At 43.9% G+C, this 21,494-nt stretch overlaps 1 protein-coding gene across 4 annotated transcripts in view; it reads right to left on the bottom strand.

Annotated features, from left to right (window-relative positions):
* Window positions 1-21,494, bottom strand: part of PARVB (parvin beta) — a 47,524-nt gene that overhangs the window by 9,959 nt on the left and 16,071 nt on the right. For 3 of the 4 annotated variants that reach the window (XM_027897740.1, XM_027897739.1, XM_027897742.1), the window contains exons 2-8: window positions 18,406-18,495; window positions 16,130-16,200; window positions 9,333-9,435; window positions 7,642-7,782; window positions 6,882-6,997; window positions 1,876-1,934; window positions 92-111 (exon numbers count right to left, since the gene is read on the bottom strand). In XM_027897740.1, the coding sequence (XP_027753541.1) occupies window positions 92-111; window positions 1,876-1,934; window positions 6,882-6,997; window positions 7,642-7,782; window positions 9,333-9,435; window positions 16,130-16,200; window positions 18,406-18,495 (600 nt within the window). Of the gene's footprint in view, window positions 1-91; window positions 112-1,875; window positions 1,935-6,881; window positions 6,998-7,641; window positions 7,783-9,332; window positions 9,436-16,129; window positions 16,201-18,405; window positions 18,496-20,818; window positions 20,901-21,494 lie in introns of those variants that run through there. The other variant, XM_027897741.1, reaches the window with a different exon arrangement.

Below are 21,494 nucleotides of genomic sequence, written 5' to 3'. Positions count from 1 at the left end.
CTGAGAGAAACCAGACCTTATTTCTGTGCCTGACACAAACAGTAATATTAAAAAAAAAAAAAAAATATTCAGAGTCAACTTTGTTACTCACCAAATCTTCCCATCATCATCCTGCAAGTCAGAGCATTCAGAGGTATCAGGTTAGTTCATGAATAATCACTTTGAAAAGACAAGAGCATGGGCTTAACAGGCCTTTTCCTGCAAGGTTTTTTTTCTGCTTTTCCCAAGGGCCAACCACTCCTACAAAGTCAGGAGGGCTGAGCATGTCACAGACCAGACCCAGCGTGCTGCAGGAACGTCCCCAGAACACCAGTGATGCCGTGGGAGGGTACGTTGGAAATGAATGGAAATGTGTAATTATATTTTACACATAATCATATTTTACACGTAATTATATTTTACACATCATCGTGATTTCTTATCCATGACAATTTTGATGATGGAGGGTGAATGAATGAATGAATGTGTTTCTGTGCACACTTTCCACAAGTACAGGCATCAGCCACCAAACCACACAGCTCAGAAGCACAGTTATCTACCCCACTTTAACCTGTTCCCTCTGAAAAAAGAAAACACACAGCATCTGAGGGTATTATGTAAATAAAACTGCCAAATCAGAAATATTATACACAGCCAGTGACATCAGCAGACACGGGCAGATCTTTATCAGCCGAGAATCAGGCCCTGATTTGCACAGAGGAATCTGAAAGCATGCAGTGAATGTTGGATTTTGCTGATCACTGCATTTTCCACGGCTATTCCTGTATCTGGGCATGCAGCACTTTAAACAGCAAACCGCTTAATACTGTGTAATATCAAACAGCCTCAAAAAAATATACGTATAAACACAAATGCAAATCCGTAAACATCTGGCTAAAAGAGTGCCTAAGCCCCAGTCTGCAGATTACATCTTACAAACCATATCTGAGGCAGAGGACAAGCCAAGCCCATTGTTCAAGAGCACAGGAGTAAGGGGAGGAAATTCTGGCCCACAAACCCGAGGCAGAGCTCTGATCCTACAAAAAAAACCCCCACTGTGAGACCTTTAATGTCCACACATAGATGTTATGATCTCATTTTTGAGCGTTTCCATCTGAAAGATCTTCCCCCCTGAGCTCAGCCACATGGTACTCCATTTATCTTCAAAGCCAGGGGAAGCTGAGCCAGCTCTACAGGGAGCCAGTACTCTGATAATCTGAGGGAGGGCTCATGTAAGCCCCTCTTACATGAGTTGCCTTCAGGCCACGTGAGGGGAAAAATCTCAGCTTTCATTTGCAGCCAAAATGCGTGTCTAGCCTTCTCCGTACAGAAAAGGACTGTAAATACAGAAAGCAAAGTACTCTGGGGCACAAACCAGGGTTCATTTATTCAGTTTGGTTTTGCTGAGCTCGAGTCCTGAGCTGAAAACAAGAGATCGTTGACAGACCTCTCAAAACTGAAGTGATATCCCGTTAAAAGATCCTCACAGTTTTCATGGGGTGTCACTCCAGTTTTGAGAGACAGGTCAAAGAACTGCCTTTTGCCAAACTAATTCTTCCCCAAAATATCTACATTAGCCTTTCACCTGAGAGAGAAAACAATACTGGGCAGAAATCAGTGAGATATATCTGCCTCCAGAAGGCAAGGGGGAAAAAAACAGCTCTCAAAGGTCACTTTCCATTAAGAGCTTCCATGACACAGGAATTTCTAGAGGACACTTCTCCTTTGTAATGTATTTCCAGAGACCAAGGCATTTCTATATAGTTAAAAAAGCACCACATTAGGGGATTTGGTTAATTTAGCAAGGATGGGGACGGGGAGGGGGGGAAGTTAAATTTATCTTTCATCTTTATAATCGGTTTCACAATCACTGATGTGAAAGTGCTTTGTGCTTACTCTGTCGTGGTCGTCAGCTCCTCTGAAACGTGAGTGGTCTGGAGGAGGCCTTCACGTTTCTGGAAAGGAAGATGGGAGTTAGAAACTTGAGAATTAGGAAAGCAGAAGCTCATTAGGGGCTCTGCAGCAGTTCAGAATGCCTGAGGACAAAACTGGATGAAGCACGCTCCCTAAAAGTTCTGCAGAGGCGGAAGAGCTGACAGAGGACTCACTCCCAGGAGAGTGGCATTTAGGAGGCTGGCAGCCAAACTGATGTTTGGGAAATGCATATATACACCTCTGTTTGCAGCCAGCTAACTCACAATCCTCCTCCAGAGGCAACAGTGTGCCTGGAACACAAATCCCAGGGAGTTCGTCAGCCCCACCTCAAACCCCCCCCCCCAGGGGATTGAAATGTTCAGGTCACGGTGTCAACCAGCAACCTGGCACAGCTGGCAGCCTGACTCTCCAGAGAGTCCTGGGGCTGAAATCGCAGGGATGGCTGCCCCCAGACCAGGGGCGTGCTGGTAAAGCTCTCCAGGCATGAGGGTGACAGGAACACATCCTCCAAGGAAACGCAGGGAGCACAGAAAGCTCAACCAGTTTGATTTTACAGCAAACTGTATTTCTCTGACACTTGGTCTTCTCTACTTGGGATAATTTTCTGCATGAATAAGGGGTCTCCCACCCAAGTGAAAGTTAGCAGGTGGTGAGAATGAGTTTCAAAACAGCTCAGAGGCTGGAAGTGCTTTTCCTCAAGTGAGAAACTTGCTTAACACCTCTATGGGTTCCTTTCAAAACTAGGAGAAACAGCTTTATCCCTGAACGAAGGAATTTCTTTCCTCCCTTCCCTTCCCTTCTCTGAAAAAGCTGACACAGAGAGCTCAAATCTCAGCAGCCATCTAGGAACCAGGGCTGTCAGAATGACTTATAGCAGGGTTAATAAAGCTTGATAGCTCAGGTAAGCAGAGAAACCACCACCACCACCCCCCCCGGGCACGAGCTCTGCACACATCTTCCATCTCAATCTTTTTCACCAGCTGAACCCCAACACATCCTTCCCCAGAAGCAATCTGGAGAAATAAAAGCTGAAATCCAAAAAGCCAGTGAGAAGAACTCCTGCCCTCGAGATGAAGGCAGGGCTGCTTTCCCAGGGAGCCTGGCTGGAAGCACGGTGGGAGCTGTGGTCTCCTGTTGCTCTGCTGTTCCAGCTCCGTGCCTGGCTGGGCCCTGGGCTGGATGCTGCCAGCTGGCCTTGTCTCCACAGCCCCTCACTTCCCTATCATCCCTGTATCTCATCCTGGGAACGGTGCCAGAAGGGCTGGTGGAACGAGCCAGGATGACACGGCGGATGGAAAAACGAGAGAAGCTCCTGACAGGGCGGCGTTTTCTCGCGCACAGAACAACGTGGTCTTTATTCCATCCCACCACTTCATTAACACAGGGCTCTGCACCTTCCAGGCACCACAGACCCAGGGAGAAGATGCTGCAATCCGTGAACAAAAGCTCAGCAAGCGGTGAGTAGGGAGTAACACCTCCAGATGCTGGATAAGGAGGGGGAAGGGATGCCAACACTGACCTCCCAGCTGATGGAAAAGGCAGCACTTCTGTGGAGCCCCCTCTGAGGCAGCTGCCCACACAGCAAGCCTGGTCCCCTGGCCTCGCAATCCAAAAGCAAATGCCATTCCTAGATAAAACTTTGATTCCTCGCACCACTGGCACCAGGCACATTTATTTATTCTTCATCCTGCCTCGCCTCTGACCTTTCAGCCTGCAACTGGAGACTAGAAGGGAATTACTGTAAAAACACCTCGGATCTCCCAGCAGCACCAAGGCAGGCCATGGTTTTAAAAAGGAGGATGAGGAAAGCCAAGTGCAAAAGGCAGCAGTTCCTGAGCCTTGCAGAAATAACCCATACGGTGAGCCTGAAGGACAATTTCTACACTTACTTCTGTGGACTTTTTTTGTTTTTCTGAATTAGGGTATTTCTTCACCGTGCAAGTTTACATTTCAACTAGCAGGCAGCAGAATCGGCTGGAATTAAAAAAAATCTCAGGATTCTCAGTTCTCACCGGAAGCACGCACTGGAACCACAAAGTTTCCTTCCTCCCTGCCCCTCACTGAGGAAGGCTGGAATTACAGGCATATGCTGAGCGCCACCAGTATTAAAACATGTGTCATCTTAGACTCTTAACTCGGCACTGAGAGTGGATTTTAAGAGGATTTTAAGTGGAAGGCCCACTTATACCCTTGTTTAGCTGGGACACTTCTTGTGTAACTTTGGCATACACTGCCATGGTTACACAATTTTCTATTCCACACACAAAAAAAAAACCAGCAAGAAAACTAATTCTGGAGGTTGATTTCAAAAAGGCTTGAGAGCAACTACGTTTCAGGAGCTCTTCTCTCGAGTCTTGCTACATCATGGTGCCCATTACAAAATAATAAGAACAAAAGTGGTTTTCTCCTGGTTTAGTCTTGTAGTTGCTCTGTGTGATATTGAAAGACAGACAGGTAGGGAAAGGTTTTTCCTGGCAAAGGAAGGTAAAACAGAAAGTCCTCTCCAAAATGCTTGTGGGCTCTCAGACTCCAAATCAACTACTTTTAATTAAAAAAGAAATACAGCACCTTAGGAAAGTCTCAGCCTGTCACCTCAAGATGGCAAAAGAATTTGAAAGAAGGCCAGAATCACCACCAAACACTTCCCATGTTGCACAGTGCAGTCATAACACTATCTCATTTTATGGAGAGGGACAGCAAAGGTAAGAGAAGAAAAAGCCCACGCGGTACTGAGGTGTTGGGATGTGGAAATGCACACAACCTTGGCCGAGCAGTAACCTGCAAAACCAGAATAACTCCGCTTTTTGCAGTGCAAGCACAGTCCTCCAGGGCAAGAAGCACCTCAGGGATCTGCACAGTGTGAGGAGGGCTCAGCAAAGCTGATACTGATAATCCTTAATGTCAAAGTTCTCCACCAAAATGAGACTTAATTAGTTTAGTTTCAGTGTGGGTGTGTTCTCGCTCAACACTCCCACCTCCTGCACGGTTTTCCTGCTGAGGGGTCAATTCTGTCAGGCTTACAAAGAAATCACTTAGATCATTTATTAGCCTTCTAAAATGCATCTTCAAGCAAGAAGAGGCATCTAAATGACAACCTCTCAGAGCAGACATCTTATGTTAACTGTGATCTAATTCAACAGAACCTTAATCACTATAAGGATATGTAATAAGAGATCACTTAACAATAAATTGATAATAAAAGTAAGAATCTTAATTTTCTTCCTTGGATTAGAACAGTATTAACTTCATTACCATTCTGTTTGTCCACTGGTATAACACAGGCTAAATAAAATCCATTTAAAGAGATCCATGCCACTGAACCAATATATATTTCAGGGTACCACATGTAAGGTGAAAGTTATTGTTCCAGAAGAAACAAGCTTCAGTTTACAGCGTGCCTCGCTTTGCATTTAAACAAACAAAGCTGAGGGGCTGTAAGCTTTTCCTAGCAGTGGGTCAGGGGGCTGAAACAAGCCTCCTCTTGCACAGGACCAGCTGAGCAAGGCTCGCAGCCAGTGTTGCCAAAACCATCTCCAGGCTCCGAGGTCCAAGAGCAAGAGCTCACAGCCTCTTGGGTTTAATTTAGCTCTCGGTTTACCCCTGCCCTGACCCCTCCAGGCACTCCCTTGGGGACACAGGTGTTGCTCTTTCCCTCTTCCCCACTTTTTGGCAGCCTTTGCCTCATCCTGTCCTCACCTCAGCCCTCCCCAGTCTCAAGTGCAGACCAACCACCTCCCCGGGGTGTCTCCTCCATGTCCCTCCAACAGGAAAAGAGGTGAAAACACCTTCCCCACAGGCTTCCCTCTGCTGCAGAGGTGGAGGGGCCTGAAGCCTGAACTGGGGAGGCTTTACCTGTCTACCTAAAGGGTTTTTTCTCACTTAGCAGTTACAGAAGCCACTTCACAGGGTTTCAAAAAAAACAGCTTATATTTGCATGTTCCTCCTTATCTTTCCAAGAGAGCCAGAAGAAATTTTAAAAGAAATTAGTCTCCTATTTACATTCATATTACTTTGTAACTAAGTCACCATTATTAACAGGAGAGAACTACTACAGCAGCCTGAAAGCAGTTCAAAATCACCTCTTCAAGATAACACATACATTCATTGTGAGCCAGGGAGCATCCATCAGTTCCTCATTTTCATCACACCCTGTCCCTCCAGAGCATTCAGGCAGGCAGCCTGGAAAATGCCATTACTGAAACATAAAACAAAATGAGGCTCTTGCCTAATCAAGCATCCTGGTGAGGGGACCCACACTGGCAGAGCAGAGCCTGAGATCACTTTATCTTCTTTATTCTTCAAAGGAATGGCACTTGCAGAGCCTGATGCCCGTGGCTGAGCCTGCCTTGGGACCGAGGGTCACAGCAAACAGGCACCAGCAGAGAAAGGAATAACCAGAGCAACATCTAGGGCAGGGGAGAAGAAATCAGGGTTCCCTAGGTCAGATCTCTTCTCCACATCTAAGGAAAGCTAACAGAAACACAAAGACTCTGAAAGGGATGGAAAAGTCTCCCAGGCATGCCAAGGAAAACAGCACGTCTAAGTCTGCACATTAAGTCATTTGTAGGGGGGGGAAACAACACCAGCAAGAGGCTTCCCAGGCTGGGGAGATTCTACGTGCTGGAACTCCTTTCTGTGCTGCTTTGTGTTTCAGCGGCTTCTCTACGAAAAATGCGAGGCAAAAAAAAAAAAAATTCATTAAAGTGCCAGAAATTCCAGGCACGAGGCTCCCTTACACAGAATCCCATTTTTACCTTGCTGTTGCAGTAGCAAACGGTGGTCCCAAGCATGTCAAAGAGGTGACGTCCTCGGGATCGCGTGTGAGCACATGCAACGCAAAAATGCATTCCCAGGACAAACAGCTGGGACACGTGGCAAGAGATCAGGGGCAATGGAGGGGAGCAGCCCGGTCCTGCCAAATCAGGGTGATTAATGATGATTTCTCCTGTCAGTTTTTCCGTACTCACCCTCACAACCACCACTTGCACAGACACGTGTTCGGGCAGTCGGATGGGAGCGCGGAAATGCATTGCCAAAGCCACCAGCAGGTGAAGAATGGCAATCAGGTTCTTGCCGTGGATTGCTGCAGGGAACAAGAAAAATGAGGCTAGTAAAAGAATGCTGAGGGCCTTATTTTAAACAAACAGCTCTGGGGGAAAAAGGCAGTGAAAAAATGCTTTTGGTAAACAGTCCTTTTAATTTGTACGCTTCTTCCCCCTTTTCCTAAATTAGTAAATACCTGAAATACAATTCTGAAGGTAGCAAAGCCCAGATTCAGCCCTTCCTTTAAGCTACATGCAGAACTTACAAGCTCAGACTCTTCAGCTCCCTCCCTGTCAATGAAGACAGGCAGCCTCCATCACTGCACTGGAGGATACTGGAGAAAACTGCTTTTTGCAGACTTTGAAGTGTTAACACAAGCTTTGACATCTGTAAGAGGTGAAACTCTTTCACCACATGGGTAAAGGGACTTTCCCAATTCCATTCTCACTTTCAGGTTGTAACAGGCCATGCTGGAACAGGGGGCTTGAAAAAGTCACCCTGATTATTCTACAAAGACACCTTGTCTGTCCTTCAGGGGCCACAGAAGAAGGTCAAAGTTACAACCAAAAATAAAGGAATAATTTTTTAAACCACAATGCATCACAGAGAGCATTATCAGCCTATTGATTGTCATCCCCCTCTTTGCCTGGAAAGCCGAGACAGAAAACACAAGAGAGTCCTTACAGTCAACATTCCACTTGATTGTCCAGCCATGGGGTCGGAGCAAATCATGGACAGCTTCCAAGACCGTCTGCAGCTTTTGTTTCTGACCAATTTCAGATTGTGTCACTTCTGCCACGTTCAGTTTACGGTCAGCCAGTTTTTCTGTGTTTGAAAAAAAAACATCCAGAAACCAGAAAGAAACAGGCAAAACCAGATTAAACAAAGTCCTGGGTGGAAATAACGAGCACAGACCACTGGGCAGGGCCGGACTCTGCTTCAAGTTTTCTAAAAGAATTATTTTCCTCGGAAAGAAAAACGGCTGAAAGTAAAACCTGCATCGAAAGTGCGTCAGTTCCAACAAAAATGTGACAAAACTGAACATGCTCATCAATCAAGCGTCAAAATGTATAACAACTTTCAGCTAGGCATCGAGTTAGTAACAATATTAATTGTACCTCCCAATTCCTTTCGCTGCTGAAAAGCATTTGGCACAACACAGCCTTCACTAAACAAGGAATCTGTACAAGTGGAATGGACTTGCTAATCAGGACAAAAAAAATGGGAAATACTGTGTGAGTATTTACTGCAGCTTGCTAAGCTTTATTTCAAGTTAGCTGAAGGTGTGAATTTAAGCTGAAGGACACTTTGCATCCTCAGACCCTCAAGAGTTACAGACTCATCTGACCCACAGATTTGTGCTGCCTTAGTGGGACTAATTTAAGGGAGTAATTTGGAATGATCTCGTCGTGTCATTGTCACTTCGTGGTTGATTACTTCCAAAAATGAACTAATGAAGGAAAACCTGTAAAACGACATTAAGTAAAATTGCAGTTCTGTTTCTGTAATGTAATTATTTGTGGCCAAAATCACAGAAAAGTCATTCTTCTCTTCCTCTGCATTGTGGCTCCTGCCAAAGACAAAGGAGTTGAATTTTTGTAGAAAAGAAAAGAAGAGAGTTGAGTTCTTCCAGCCCTCAGGGAAATGGGAACAGCTGATTTCTATTCTCCCTCCACCCCGAGGAAAAATCATCTCTCTGGGAGGTCAGGACTGGTTGAACATATTCCAGTTATTCCACTCTTTAAAACAAAAAACAAGCTTCACCAAAACTGTTTTCCCAAAATGGGATGGCCTTCAACTCTTAAAGATGCCTTCAGAAACCTCTCAGAGTTATCAAAGCCTACTGTTCCAATAATGGAAATATTTCTGCTCTCAAGTATGTCTCTTCCAGACATTTAACTTAGCTGGAGATAAAGATTTATTTCTTTTGAAGTGATAGAAATACATAAGCACTCTAGTAGCCCAGACAGAAAAGACTTGCAGGTTATCAACTCACAAATACTCTGAACATTTTGACTGTTTCTATCAACCTCAAGTAGGGACTTTTTATCAATATCTGAATAATATTAATGGGAGAAACACTCTTTAGCCAAGATGCTTTTGAATGTTTTCTAAACCGACTACCAAAACACGCAAATATTATTTTAAATTATTTTGGATATTTTTCTGTTAGATCATGAAACCTGGGAATTCTCTGGATTTCCTGCCTTCTCAGCAGATGGAGAAGCTGACACTGTAGCTCTATCACTGAAAGAAGGTGTATCCCTGGTGGGGTGATGTGTTACTGCACAGCCCTGCTGCTCTCTGCAGCTCTGGAAGAGATTCATTTTGGGCCCCTTCCAGTTTTGGGGGGATCTTCTCTTGTATCAACTCACCCAGCAGCTTCTGCAGCACCTGCCCATCATAAAGGTCCTCCTCGAGCTGTTTGACAATGATCCTCTCCTCCACCAGCACATCATTAATCCAGTCAATCAGAACCTGGAAGGACAGAAAGAGGAGGCAAATGTCTAAAAATAATGAATGAAATACATTCCTTTTGTATAATCAGAAATATAAAACACAGGAAGAGTAACCATGAGCTCTTCTGTTTCCAAATAAGACCTCAGATAAAAACAACAGAGTAAAAGCATCTTTTTGCCCCTTATGGTTTTTAATTCAGGTCTTGACAGCATGGCAATTGTAGTGCCCTCTATTTCTCCTCATTAAAACATCTCCTTATGGCACCAATTCCAAATCAAACAACAACCAGCAGCTCTTCAGCAACAGCCTTTGCTGATGTTGGTGTTCTTCAGGTCCCAAAAACCCGTTTCTCTGTGAATTGCAGACCTGTCAAGAGATGCCAATAGTCCCACGCTCCTGCTATGATTTATCTCCCTGAATACGTTTATCTCCCTGAATAAATGTGAATAATTGCCAGAAAGAAGAACTTCAGAAGGGACAGAGTGAACACTTCTACAAAAAGGAGCTCAAGAGGCCCAAGAGCTGGATCTCTGTCCTTAGCAACAGGTCAAGGTGTTTTATCTTAAACTATTGCAGAACACAGAAGCCCAGGATTAAAATAAAGATAATAATTTCCAAACAGTTACAGGAAGAACAGCCTCTGTTTGATGCTGGCAGTAGTGCTTTCCTCCAACTTATTAGGTGGAAAATTAAATTGCTTTTGCAAAACTAATATAGTTCTGTGGGAAGAGACGTGGTGTTAATTCCTGCTAATTCCTTGGTTCTATAGGAGAAGAGTACTGCCAACCACACACATGACAAATCCATTAACTAGAGCCACCTAAAACAATGAGCTTCTTTTGCAAATTCTGAAGTTTTTAATTTGCTTCATATAAAATTGAGGACTCTCTAAATTCATTTTCTGATTAGGCACCGTATTTTTGCCTCTTCTTGGCAGTCACGATCACTAAGAAAATCTGGGGGTTTAATATACAAAAAAGTGCAAAAAACCCCAAAATAAGCAAAATGTAGACAGCCCTGCACTGGAAAACACCCATCTTGGGAATCCTGTATCTGAATACATTGGTCACCAGGACACTTAAATAATTCAGCCTGGCTGCTGATGTTCATGCAGTCTACAAACCTCAAGGAAGCTTTTCTAGGCACATAAAAACTGTGTCCACAAAGAAGTTTACAGTCCCACACGACCACATTAGCAGAGAAAACTCCAATCACTTATTCCTCTCTTTTTCCATCTTTTCCAAGGGATAGAAGGACATTCCTGGTAGGTGAAGAGGCTGGAATTCAAGAAGTCCTCAAAAGCCTTGTTAAAATAAGACTCAGGATGCTGAACTACTTGAAACCACTAATTAACATTTCATTTTGTCTGTTTTGTGCTAAATGGTACTGAAGTCAGAATCTAGAAAATGCCAAGGAAATAAAAATAAAAGAATAAAAGTCTGGAAGTACCTTCTAATGTGGGACCCAACATCCCATTTCCAAGAGGGCAGGTACAAAGAAATCATGAAGTGGCTTTGGACAGAGGGTGTTAAAAAAAGGGAAATACTTACACTGTGTGCTAATTAAATGTTTCACAAAAATTTAGCATTGAAAACTAAAAAAGTACATACAAGCAAAAAAAAGTACATGAAAGGGATACAAATTAAACAAGGTCTAGCCATAGTTATTTTATTCTTTTACTATTTTAGCACCTGAATGTATAAAAAATATCCCAAAGAACATTCTAACTTCTTTAGTATACAAACCAAAACTCCAGCTCCACTACAAAAAATGAATTTTCAATTTATATTTAAGGGAAAAAAAAAATCCTTTTTTTTTGTTGGTTTTTTTTTGTTTTTTTTTTTTTTGTAACAGCCATTGAAGACTGGTAAGTGCTATAATTAAAACAATCCCAAAGAAACCCCAAAGATTTGCTGCTCCACCTCATGATTTCTTGATTGTGTTTTAATTAGGAGCCTGGAAAAATCTTTCTGCACAGATTTTTTGACTTTTACAACGGAAAAAAAAGCACCAAGTTGCTTATTGAAATGAAGAACATGCAGAAATACTTCGTGAGTCTGCTCACAGAAAGTCTCTTGGTAGTGTCTCCTTCATGCAAAAGCAGAAAAATAGCCAATAAACTGAATATCTAAAAATTTAAACAGCTTGGTACAGGCCCAGAGAAATTGGTGGGGAGTAGACAGAGAGTTTTTCCTACGCATGAAAATATGTTTAACTGCACCTCTCCTTCCTTCTGGAGAAGCCCCTCCAACATCCCACATGATTTTCAGTGCACCTGAGAATCACCTTCTTGTTCAGTACATGGAAATGTCTGTTAGGTCACTTAATTTTACCTCACCAAAAATCTGCTTTTGGGTTTAGCATTTGGGATTAGCAGTGTGGTTTTACAATGCAGTCACCATGACTGAAAAGTCACGCACATCCACGCTCCCACAAGGCACTTCTGACCCGTGGCAAATGCTCAGACACGCGTGTTTGGGGCTGTCAACTAGTCCAACAGCACTTTAAATTCTCACACATCTATTTATTTTATTGTTTTTTTCAGACGAATTCAAGTGTCTGCTCACACCAGCCACGTTGCATTTAGTGGGCTGAAGACTGGAACTGGCCATGAGGCAGACAGCTGAAACAAAGGAGTGCTGGAAATCCACAAGGAAAAATGAGCCTGCTGGGACGACTTTGGGTTTTTTTAGTTGATGCAAGAGGGTTTTTTTCCACCAAACTCCACCGGGTTTTTTTCTGCAGAGTGGCTGCTCCCATGGCACTGAGGCACAATCAGAGTTCAAGGGTAGAAGGACCCCCCCAGGTCAACACTGCACACGTGGACAACATGAAAAACATCACAAAACACATGAACACATCTGGTACGGTGGGAAAACAGGAAGCCCAGTCACCAAAAACAGCAAAGAAAGAAAACCCTGGTTTCAGTGACGCTCCTCCCCTCAACTTCCGAGGGAATTAGGAAGCAGAGAACAAAGGTATGGAAGCTTGACTGGCTTCGGGGTTGAGCAGGGAAACTACTATTAAAAATTCATATTTTTATGCCTGTTGAGTAAGCACCAAGCACTGGCAGCCTGGAAACCAAGAGAAGGCTTCTCCTTTCCAAAAGAGCACTTAGGAAGCACAGTTTTCATCTGGGCACATGTGAAACCCTTCCAAAAGGACAGTGCCATCATTTTGGTTTTCTCTCCACCTCAGCTAATCTCAAAAAGCCACAAAATTAGCCATGGAGAAAGGTGGTATCTTCTAGGACAGCGAATATTTTACCACACGTGGGAATGTTTACTCATTTCAGGCAGTATCTGAAATCAGAGCAGCAGTGTTTGGACCTGTAGGAAGTTTAGATGAGGTTTTAGAGGCCAAAAGTTGGAGCAGTATCAGCCAACCTCATAGAAGTTTCTGAAGGGAGGGAAAACATCTTGCAACTGTGACCTGCTGCCTTTTGTCAGGGCACTTTCAGACAGGACCCAATTCTTGCAAGCTGCTGCTCTAAAATGTTGTATTCAATCAGCAGAAGCTCTTTTTTTTTAATATTTTTCCTACTGAAACATTGAAAATGAGAACCCCCTAGGAAACCTGCCACTTTTGTGAAATGTTAAAGTATCTCTTCAAAGCCTGTGACTCAATTCCTACAGTTTGTTAACCCTATATAATTATGTTTGAGATGGCAACCAGCATCGAAGCTTTTGGAACTTTGACTCTTCAGTTTTATCTGAACCAGGAGGTTCAAATTCGCTCCACCTTTATATACAATACACAAAGAAACACACAGAAACACACAACAAGGAAAGAACACATAGATTAGCAACTTTTTTTTTTTTTTAAGTATCCAAAAGAGAGCTAGGAGAAACTCCAAGCACGCTTTACAATTAGTGACATGGATCAGCCAGAGGAACTTGATAAATTAATGGAAACTGAATTTTAATCGGATTCACAATAATATATAGAATAAAACCCTGACTTTGAAGTATAAAAGAAGAAACAATATATCACAGGACATCTCTGATCACAAAACAGCCCAGACTTTTAATTCAAATGCTTACTTTAAGTCAGCTGTGCATTTGGCAAATACCGGGCAATGAGGACATGAAGTCACACATTTCAGACACTTGACTAAAATATTTATACCTATATATATATATATACATATATATACATAGGTGTGTGTATATATACAGGTGTAAATATTTTATTTATATAAATATTTATATATATGTATATATATATATATGTATATACACCTATATATATATATATATATATATATATATATATATATATATATATATACCTAAAACCAACAACTCATGCTTTTCCCCGATCTGTATTTTCACCTTTAGTTCTGTTCAGCCATGTACCAAACTTTGACTACACAAAGAGCAAAGGGAGGGAGGAAGAAAAGGCTGCTGGCCACAGAGGGCACTTAGTTGAACACTGTGTCCATTCTTAGAATATTGGCCATGATGGTAACAAACAACGCTCCCAGGCATAATATTTTTCATATGTGCAAGAAGACTTAAAGCAGGTATTTTTGCCTGCTCAACTAAGCAGCCTTCAGCAAAGGGGATTCACTGTATGTTTGCTTTAATAAGAGTGAGGAATGAGGCTTTTTGTTGTGTTTTTCCCCTGCTGCTCTCTCCGTGTTACCACACAGCTGCTCAGTCTGTGTCTCTGTCAAAATCACTTCCAAAAAAACGTCCACAGCGCACGTAATTCCTATGGCGTGAGGTCAGCAGGAATTAAAACAACATTTGGAGGAGACAAAGGGATGCTAAAGCAGCACCAGCAGCAGATATCTCTGCTGCTTCCTCGCTCTGAGATCCTCCCACCCAACTGCACGTGACTGCCAGGACAGACACTCAGAGCCAGCGATGGCAAACCACTGGCACGTCTGACTGGTGCTGAAAGGGATTTGGGCTGGCACCAACCAAACCCAGCTACGCTGCCAAATTTCAGAAGGCATGAGGGCTCTGTTGCTGCTATTGACACATTCCTCTCTGAGGGGAAAAGACAGAGAGAGAGAGCCACTTAGAACTGTAAAAACATCCATCTATTTGAGTTCTCGCTCCTCTCCAGTCCGTGGAGATCGTTCATTTCGAGCTCTGTGGGGCAGGCAGCCTTTTCTGCTGGCACTGCACAGCGAATTACTTCCTTGGGGCTCTTGGAAAAGGCCACTAGCCACAGAAGAACAGAAAACAAGGAATAAATTGCTCATTTTTTCACATTATCCAAACTCTGTAGCATAAAACAAGTTCTGCCAATGTAATTCAAACCTCTCCCTGCCTTAGAGATTCCCACCAGCACAGAGTGAATTCACACCAACACAGCTGAATCTCTGCAAAAACTCTTAACTGCTGAGAGGTATGCAGATAATTAGCAATTACCTAAATTACACAGGCTCTCTACAGGACACATCTCTCCTTTGAGGATGATCCCAAGGAAACAATCTCCAGTTCCACTGCCTCTCTCCTTGTGCAAGTGCAAACTGGCCTGGTGACCCACAGCCTGGCTCTGCAATGTGCTGTAAGAACTCAGATACATTCTCAAGGGCTGCTCTAGCCACGGATTTCTCTGCTCCTGAAGCTTTTTCAGGCTTTTAATCTGAAAAATATAACCTTGCTGGACTATGACATCCAGGGAGGACTCGTTAACTCATATTAAAAATAGGAAAATTCTTAATTTGAAAGCAGCTGTGATCTCAGTGTCAATTCTCCTGCATCACAGAGTGCATCTGGCTGCTTCACTGTTCAGCTGTATTATTCAAGATAATACCACTGCTCCACTTGCAAAGAAACCACATTACATGTGGAAGGAGTGATGCAAGACCACTGCACCTTTTGAGAGAATTAATGGATTTAGTTGCTCACAAAGAGAGAATGTGCAATTTCATTTCATTTAAAACCACAATGTGAATTAGAATAACCACAAAACTTGAGCACAGCTCCTTGCTAAACTCGGTTTGATGTGGTTTTGTAACCCTAAGGATGTTATTGCAGTGATAATAAGAGATCACTGGGCTTGTTTTAAGGATGAGCAGTTTGCTGAGGAATTCTGTGAACCACGTGTGTGTGCAGTCAGGGTGCACAAGGATTCCAGAGGGGAATATGCCACAGCTCAACCCCCTCTTTGGAAAACAGAATACACTATCCCGAATTTTCAGACCAGCCCAGGTACAGCTGTGTTGTTGTTTTTAACAAAAATACTTTTTATAAGTATTTTAAAACAATAAAGAGAAAGTGTAGTGGGAAATAAACTGAGGAAACAACACAGGGCAAGAGGAATTTCAGTTCCAACTTTGCTATGACACAAGAGGCCTCCTCATTGTCCCCTAAGTGTGACTGCAGTCCTGCTCTTTCTCCTCCTGAAATCTCACTAATGCTCTCCAAACCCGCTTTCATGAGCAGAAGGTTTATGTGCACAGATTCTGGGTGGGTGCAAGCCAAGCCCTGATCCCCACTGTGACAATCACAGGGATATAAATGGGCAGTGGAGCTTTACTGCAGAGCCACCACGAGCACTCTGACATGTTTGTGTCTCTCTCACTTGTTGCTTTCAGCCTTACCTCGTTGATGACCTTCACCTCAGCTGTCACAGACACGCTGCAGTCACCGGCTGCTATTCACCAGGGTTCTGATTTTAAAAGTTTTTAACTCCAAACAGCTGCAGCTCACTTGTTAAAGGCTTGAAGGAGGACAAAACATTGATCTCCTACCTTGATCAGCTCTTTGAACTTGGGGTCTTCCTTGGAGTTGGGATCAATCATGGTGCGTTCCTCATTCTCCTCTGTCCAAGTAAAACGGGAAACCTCAGTGAGATCAAACACACAGTGCAGAAACACTGCAACAACTCCCACTCATCGAGGGGCCTGTCAGCTGATGGGCGAGTGACAGTGCCCCGTCATCATCTTAGCAAGGGAGTGTCTGGTGATCGGTGTCGGGCAATTTTAGGGACACAGAGAAAGACAACACAGCCCTACTTCCCTAAAATAAGATTGTTTCCACTGAAATCCCCTGCTCTGCGCAGAATGCTTCAGGAAAATCACCGTCCTCATAGGGGGGCACGTTAATATTAACACTCCAAAAAGTGCAGTCAGCTACTTTTCTCCTTCTCCTAGATTTGGATTTCACTTCTGTTTGAAAACACCTGTCCCAAATGACACCATCTGGAAGAACACGGTGAGTTTATGGCACTACAAGCAGTGCAGTTGGGCTGATAGTTTGTGTCTCCATTCTCTGGTTCCCTGAAACTTGGCCACACGTGGCCCCGAGTGCAGGAACTCCTTCACCTTTGGAGAATTAAAAGTACCCCACTTTTTATCAGTACTTGTGCATGGGGCAAGAACATGAAACAAGATTTTGCAGGTCTAAAGTCTTCTATTTCTTCTGCTGCTGAGATGAAGATACGTGACAAGTGCTCTCCAATGGCCAGAAGGACAAGTGTTAGAGGCGTGGACACAAAGAGCAATCTTTAGAAGGCATGAAATGTTGGTAACAAAATCCACTTGAGCTCAGTAAGGCTAAAAATCAAACCTTTGGCAGAATTACCTTCACAACAGCACATGTGAGGGACCCCCAGGAAACCTGCCACTTTTGTGAAATGTAAAAGTATCTTTTCCAAGCCTGTGACTCAATTCCTACAGGTAGTCAACCCTAATTATGTTTAGGATGGCAACCAGCAGTGAAGCTTTTGAAACTTTTATTCTTCATGGACATGTTTTTATGGTACTGCAGATACGGATAGCAGCATTTGGAACACAGCTGGAGCAAGTCTCTTATTTTAAATTCTGGTGCTTGCTTTTAAGTTGCTGGTGTCTCCCTGAGCCCTTCATTTTAGCTCCCTGAGCAGCCAGGTGGGAGCTGTGATCCAAGTTAGAGCTGCTCCTTTCAGTGGCACTGAACAGGAACACAAGGGTGGGTGGCAGTGGAACAGCTTCCTTGGGGAGATCCACATCTCTTCAGTTAAGTTAGTATTTATGGACCCCATGGATTTATCTTCAAATGAATGTAGACAGGCCACATGATATCCTATTTTCCTACTGATTTCTCAGTTGCTTCTACCATGACAACGAAGGAGGGTGTTGGTATCACCACTGGTCAAGCCTTTGCCACACTTGAAATCCTGACCACGAACTAGCCTAAAGTGAATTCCTATGGCAGTGCCAGACTTTCCTGCTGTCTGTCACATGAGAAACATGACATTCCAGACTGACTATACCACCTCACTGGTTACCCTGGACTTCACCCACACATTTGGGTTCAGTATTTTCCAGGGCCCCTGACTGTTGTTAAAAAAACAGGACCTTGCTATCCGAACACTGAAAAATTTTCATAAACCTATGAAAGACTCTTTTGCTGCTTTTTTACCCCCTGCTCCTTTACTTCCCCATTACTGCCTAGGATGAGTCAGGCGTTCTATCACAAGGAAGTGACACCCACTACACACCCAAAATACTGTTAACCCTGAACAGTATTTATTTGACCCATAAGGGTGCATGATTCACCACAGAACTCAGGCTGACTTCACTGGTGATCATGTCTTTGCATGACAGGCCTTTAGGAGCGCTCCTGCATCTCCTAAAGTCACACACAGCTCTAGTGGCATCCAAAAGAAATCACTGGAGACACACACACACACACACACACACACACACACACACACACACACACACACACACTTTGCCCACGACTCAGAAGAAAAGTACCTTGCCTTTCCTACGACTCTCCTAATCAGAAAACCCAAATGACCAACACTCTTCTGGTTTTAATTTAATTATTTTTCTCCATGACAGCTTGCTTCAACTAATTCTGTAGATCAAGAGACATATGGGGCGGGGGAGACAGAAATGTTTTACATCAACAAGTTCTGAACACTTTTTGCTGTTAAATTGTGCTGTTGCTCTTGTGGGGACTCAGAGAGGTAGGATGGGGATGGACATAGGAGAGAGTCCATAAACTACCTCAGTCAAGGAATGTAGCATGAAAACTTTACCTAATAATGTATCTTCTGGATGGATGTCCACGATGCTTGGGTTCATTGGAGCATTGATTGCATTTTTACCTTCTTCTTGGAGGTCACTCACTGAACCGAGGGGGAAAAAAACAGAAAGAGAGAGTGTAATAAGTGTAAAGTTGGTGGATATGTAGGGTTTGGAGTATTCACAGTAAGAGAAAACATCTGGTAGATCCAGATGTTTCAAAACAGAACCACAGTTTATGGCATGAAGAACTGCAACCACAGTGGAAAATAAAATGAAAGGAACATCCTTTTATAGCCTCCCATTAAACAGAGCTACCACACAACAGGCTGGAAACTTCTTGCAAGAAACCCAGTCCTGTGGTGAGAACAACCCCAGGGTCCTTGTTTCTCCCCAGGGAAGGAGCCCTATTAAAGCCTCAGAGACTCCCAGGAAGACCTACCAAAATCAAGGTGAAAATGTATATAATTCCAGCAGTTCCACGGGATAAAAACGGATGGGCCATGACCTGGTAAGCACAAATCTGAAACTTTTTATTTCAAGCTTTTGTCCTAAACCTACAACTCTCACTCGGGAAGCTCAGTAAAGTGCTCTTCACAAATAAAATGGCTATTAAAATACTTCCCTACATCCTGACACATGGGAGGAAACAAACTTGAGGACAAGAACTGAATAGTTCTTTAGTACCTTCACAGAGCTTGACAGTAAGAAAACCACCAGCAATGCTGGAACACTTTTACACTCTCCAAGGCACATCTCCCCCTAAATCCAGACAACATTTATTATAAGCCAAGACATTGAAACAGATGCATGTGAAACAGGAGATACAAAGACAGTTCTGTGTTAGGACGGGCTAAAATCATTTGTGGTAGCATTTGTGGTACTGCAGTCCCCTTTGGGAGGGACCAAGCCCCACACTCTTTTCAGGGAAAAGCAAGGGCTTCCAAATAAATAAGGTTCGCTAGATAAACTTTTCTTAGGAAAAAAAAAAAAAAAAAAAAAAGGACCAGTTAACTAATAGTGACAGTATCCCCAGCAAGCTCTTCCTTCCAGAGCAGTCATTATTCCCCTTTCCCACTGGAAAATCAAACCATAGGCATGCGGTCTGCAAAGGTACAAAATCCTGCATCAGGACTTGCTTTTTTTCATGGAAAACAGAGAGATCCTACTGTGACAGAAGAGGGCAGGGAAGGACACACTGCAATGCCCACTCCTCCTCTCACAGAGAACTGAAACAGGTGCTTAAACCACGTTACCACACTTCTTAATTGCAGTCCCGAAGAGGCTACTTAATTCTGCTTCGCAGCATGACACTGAGCATCACTAAAATAGTCAGTTATGAAATTCTGTCCTCATGTTCTGCAAGCAACAAACACCAGCCTCACATTTTGAGAGCTGATGGTTTACGAACCATGGTTCGTGAGGAAAAGGGGGCTGCCAGCTCTTTGGGCTGTACCTTCTGCAATGAGAACTGCAAATAGAATACAATGTCTGCAGGCTATTTAACCTCCTGGCTGAAGATGCTACTAAATAAATTCATAATTACCCCTTTTATGCACTCATTCTCATTTTCTTGAAAAACTCTACAACCAAAACCAGTCAGGGAGCAAAGAGGTCTCATGCAACAGATGAAACCAGCTCTAACAGCCTTACCCAGCACACCCAACTAGAGCTTTCTCAGCCCAGCAGCTCCCACATCGTGATGCCGACAGGGACACGGTCACCACGAGGCACGAGAAAAATTCATGTGGAAACCGAACATAACGTGCAACATTTTTAAAACCCTGCTAGGACTATAAATGCCCAGGCTTGTTTTGGAAGTACCAGCCTTGCTTCTAGATAGACTCCCTTTTCATTATTACAGCAGGTCTGTCATTCTGGGAATGCCAAGTGTTCAGTACGTCCAGGGCACCACTGTTCCCAACGCTGTGAAAGTGCACAAGAGAGCTGCTAAGCTCCTCTGGACAGTGGATATGTGTCCTCAGTGTATGCTAGATGAACAAAATGATGCACTCATTTCAAGCCAGAATACTTTTAAATGCAGCTAAACTAGTTTTGTTCGCAGAAGTTCAATCGAGGTGATACGCTTGCTCTTTTATTTTTTATATAGAGATTATCCCCACTCAGGTTTCTAACAAAAATTCCTTGCTTCTGAGCAATTTACTGAACTGAAAGAAAACATTAATGCAAATTTGTGTATTAAGCCCCTCATCCCTCAGGATAAGCCAGGTGTAACCCCCATGGTTGCCTTCAGATCCAGCCAGGTCCCATAGGGCCAAAACATCCTTTCCTGTTGCTGCTGGCAAAGCACAGCTCTTTTCAGCAGAAAAAAACCTCCCCAAACCTGCTGCCCAGGGAGAGCTGCTTGCACAGAGCCTGCACAGACAGCTCATGGAGAGACTCCTGCCACAAAGGGAACGTTCCTACCTCCTTTTCTGCGCCTCTTGCACAGCAGTCCGGCCATCCCGGCAGCACAGGCAGGTCACAGGGGAAGCACACGGGATGTCTGGACACTGATGGAACGGCAGCAACTGGATAACAGGGGCTGCCACCTCCAGAGTGCCAAACCTCTGCTAATTTGGGCACGGTGACACAGGAGGAGGCACTGAGAGAGGCTCCCAGCTGCTGGGGGGGAAGGGGGACCAGCAGGCAGGACACGGCACTTGGCCATGGACTGCCAGCCAGGAATCCCTCCCTGTCCCACTGATAGCCAAGCACCTGCCTTGGCTATTAAGCAGGCACCTCAAAGATGGTGTTTTCTCTGCAAGGAGCTCCCCAAGAAAGTAATTTCCACCCTCTGGGGTTGAGTTTCCCACAGCTTGCCCCAGGAACACGCAGGTTCACAGAGCAACAGCAGCACACAGAGAAGCAAGTGTACTCAGGGGTGTGAACTTGCCAGGGTATTCCCCATCTGCAGCACTCCAGAACTCTTTCACACTGCACTGAACAAACGTTGAGGGCTTCTTCCCTGCTCCCCAACCCCCCTCAGAATTCACTTATCACGGCTGAGCAAGGGAACAGAAGCAGGAAAAGGAAACTGAGCCACAACGCTGGAAAAAAACCCAGAGAAGCACACAAATGAGCAAGGGGAGGCAGTTAAAAT

This window comes from Empidonax traillii, unplaced genomic scaffold (assembly GCF_003031625.1).
Source record: "Empidonax traillii isolate 1590-97213 ecotype Southwest subspecies unplaced genomic scaffold, ASM303162v1 scaffold557:size1000685, whole genome shotgun sequence".
NCBI classification, from domain to species: domain Eukaryota; kingdom Metazoa; phylum Chordata; class Aves; order Passeriformes; family Tyrannidae; genus Empidonax; species Empidonax traillii.
Note: the sequence above shows the minus strand (reverse complement) of the source record. Positions and strands in the feature narration are given on the sequence as shown.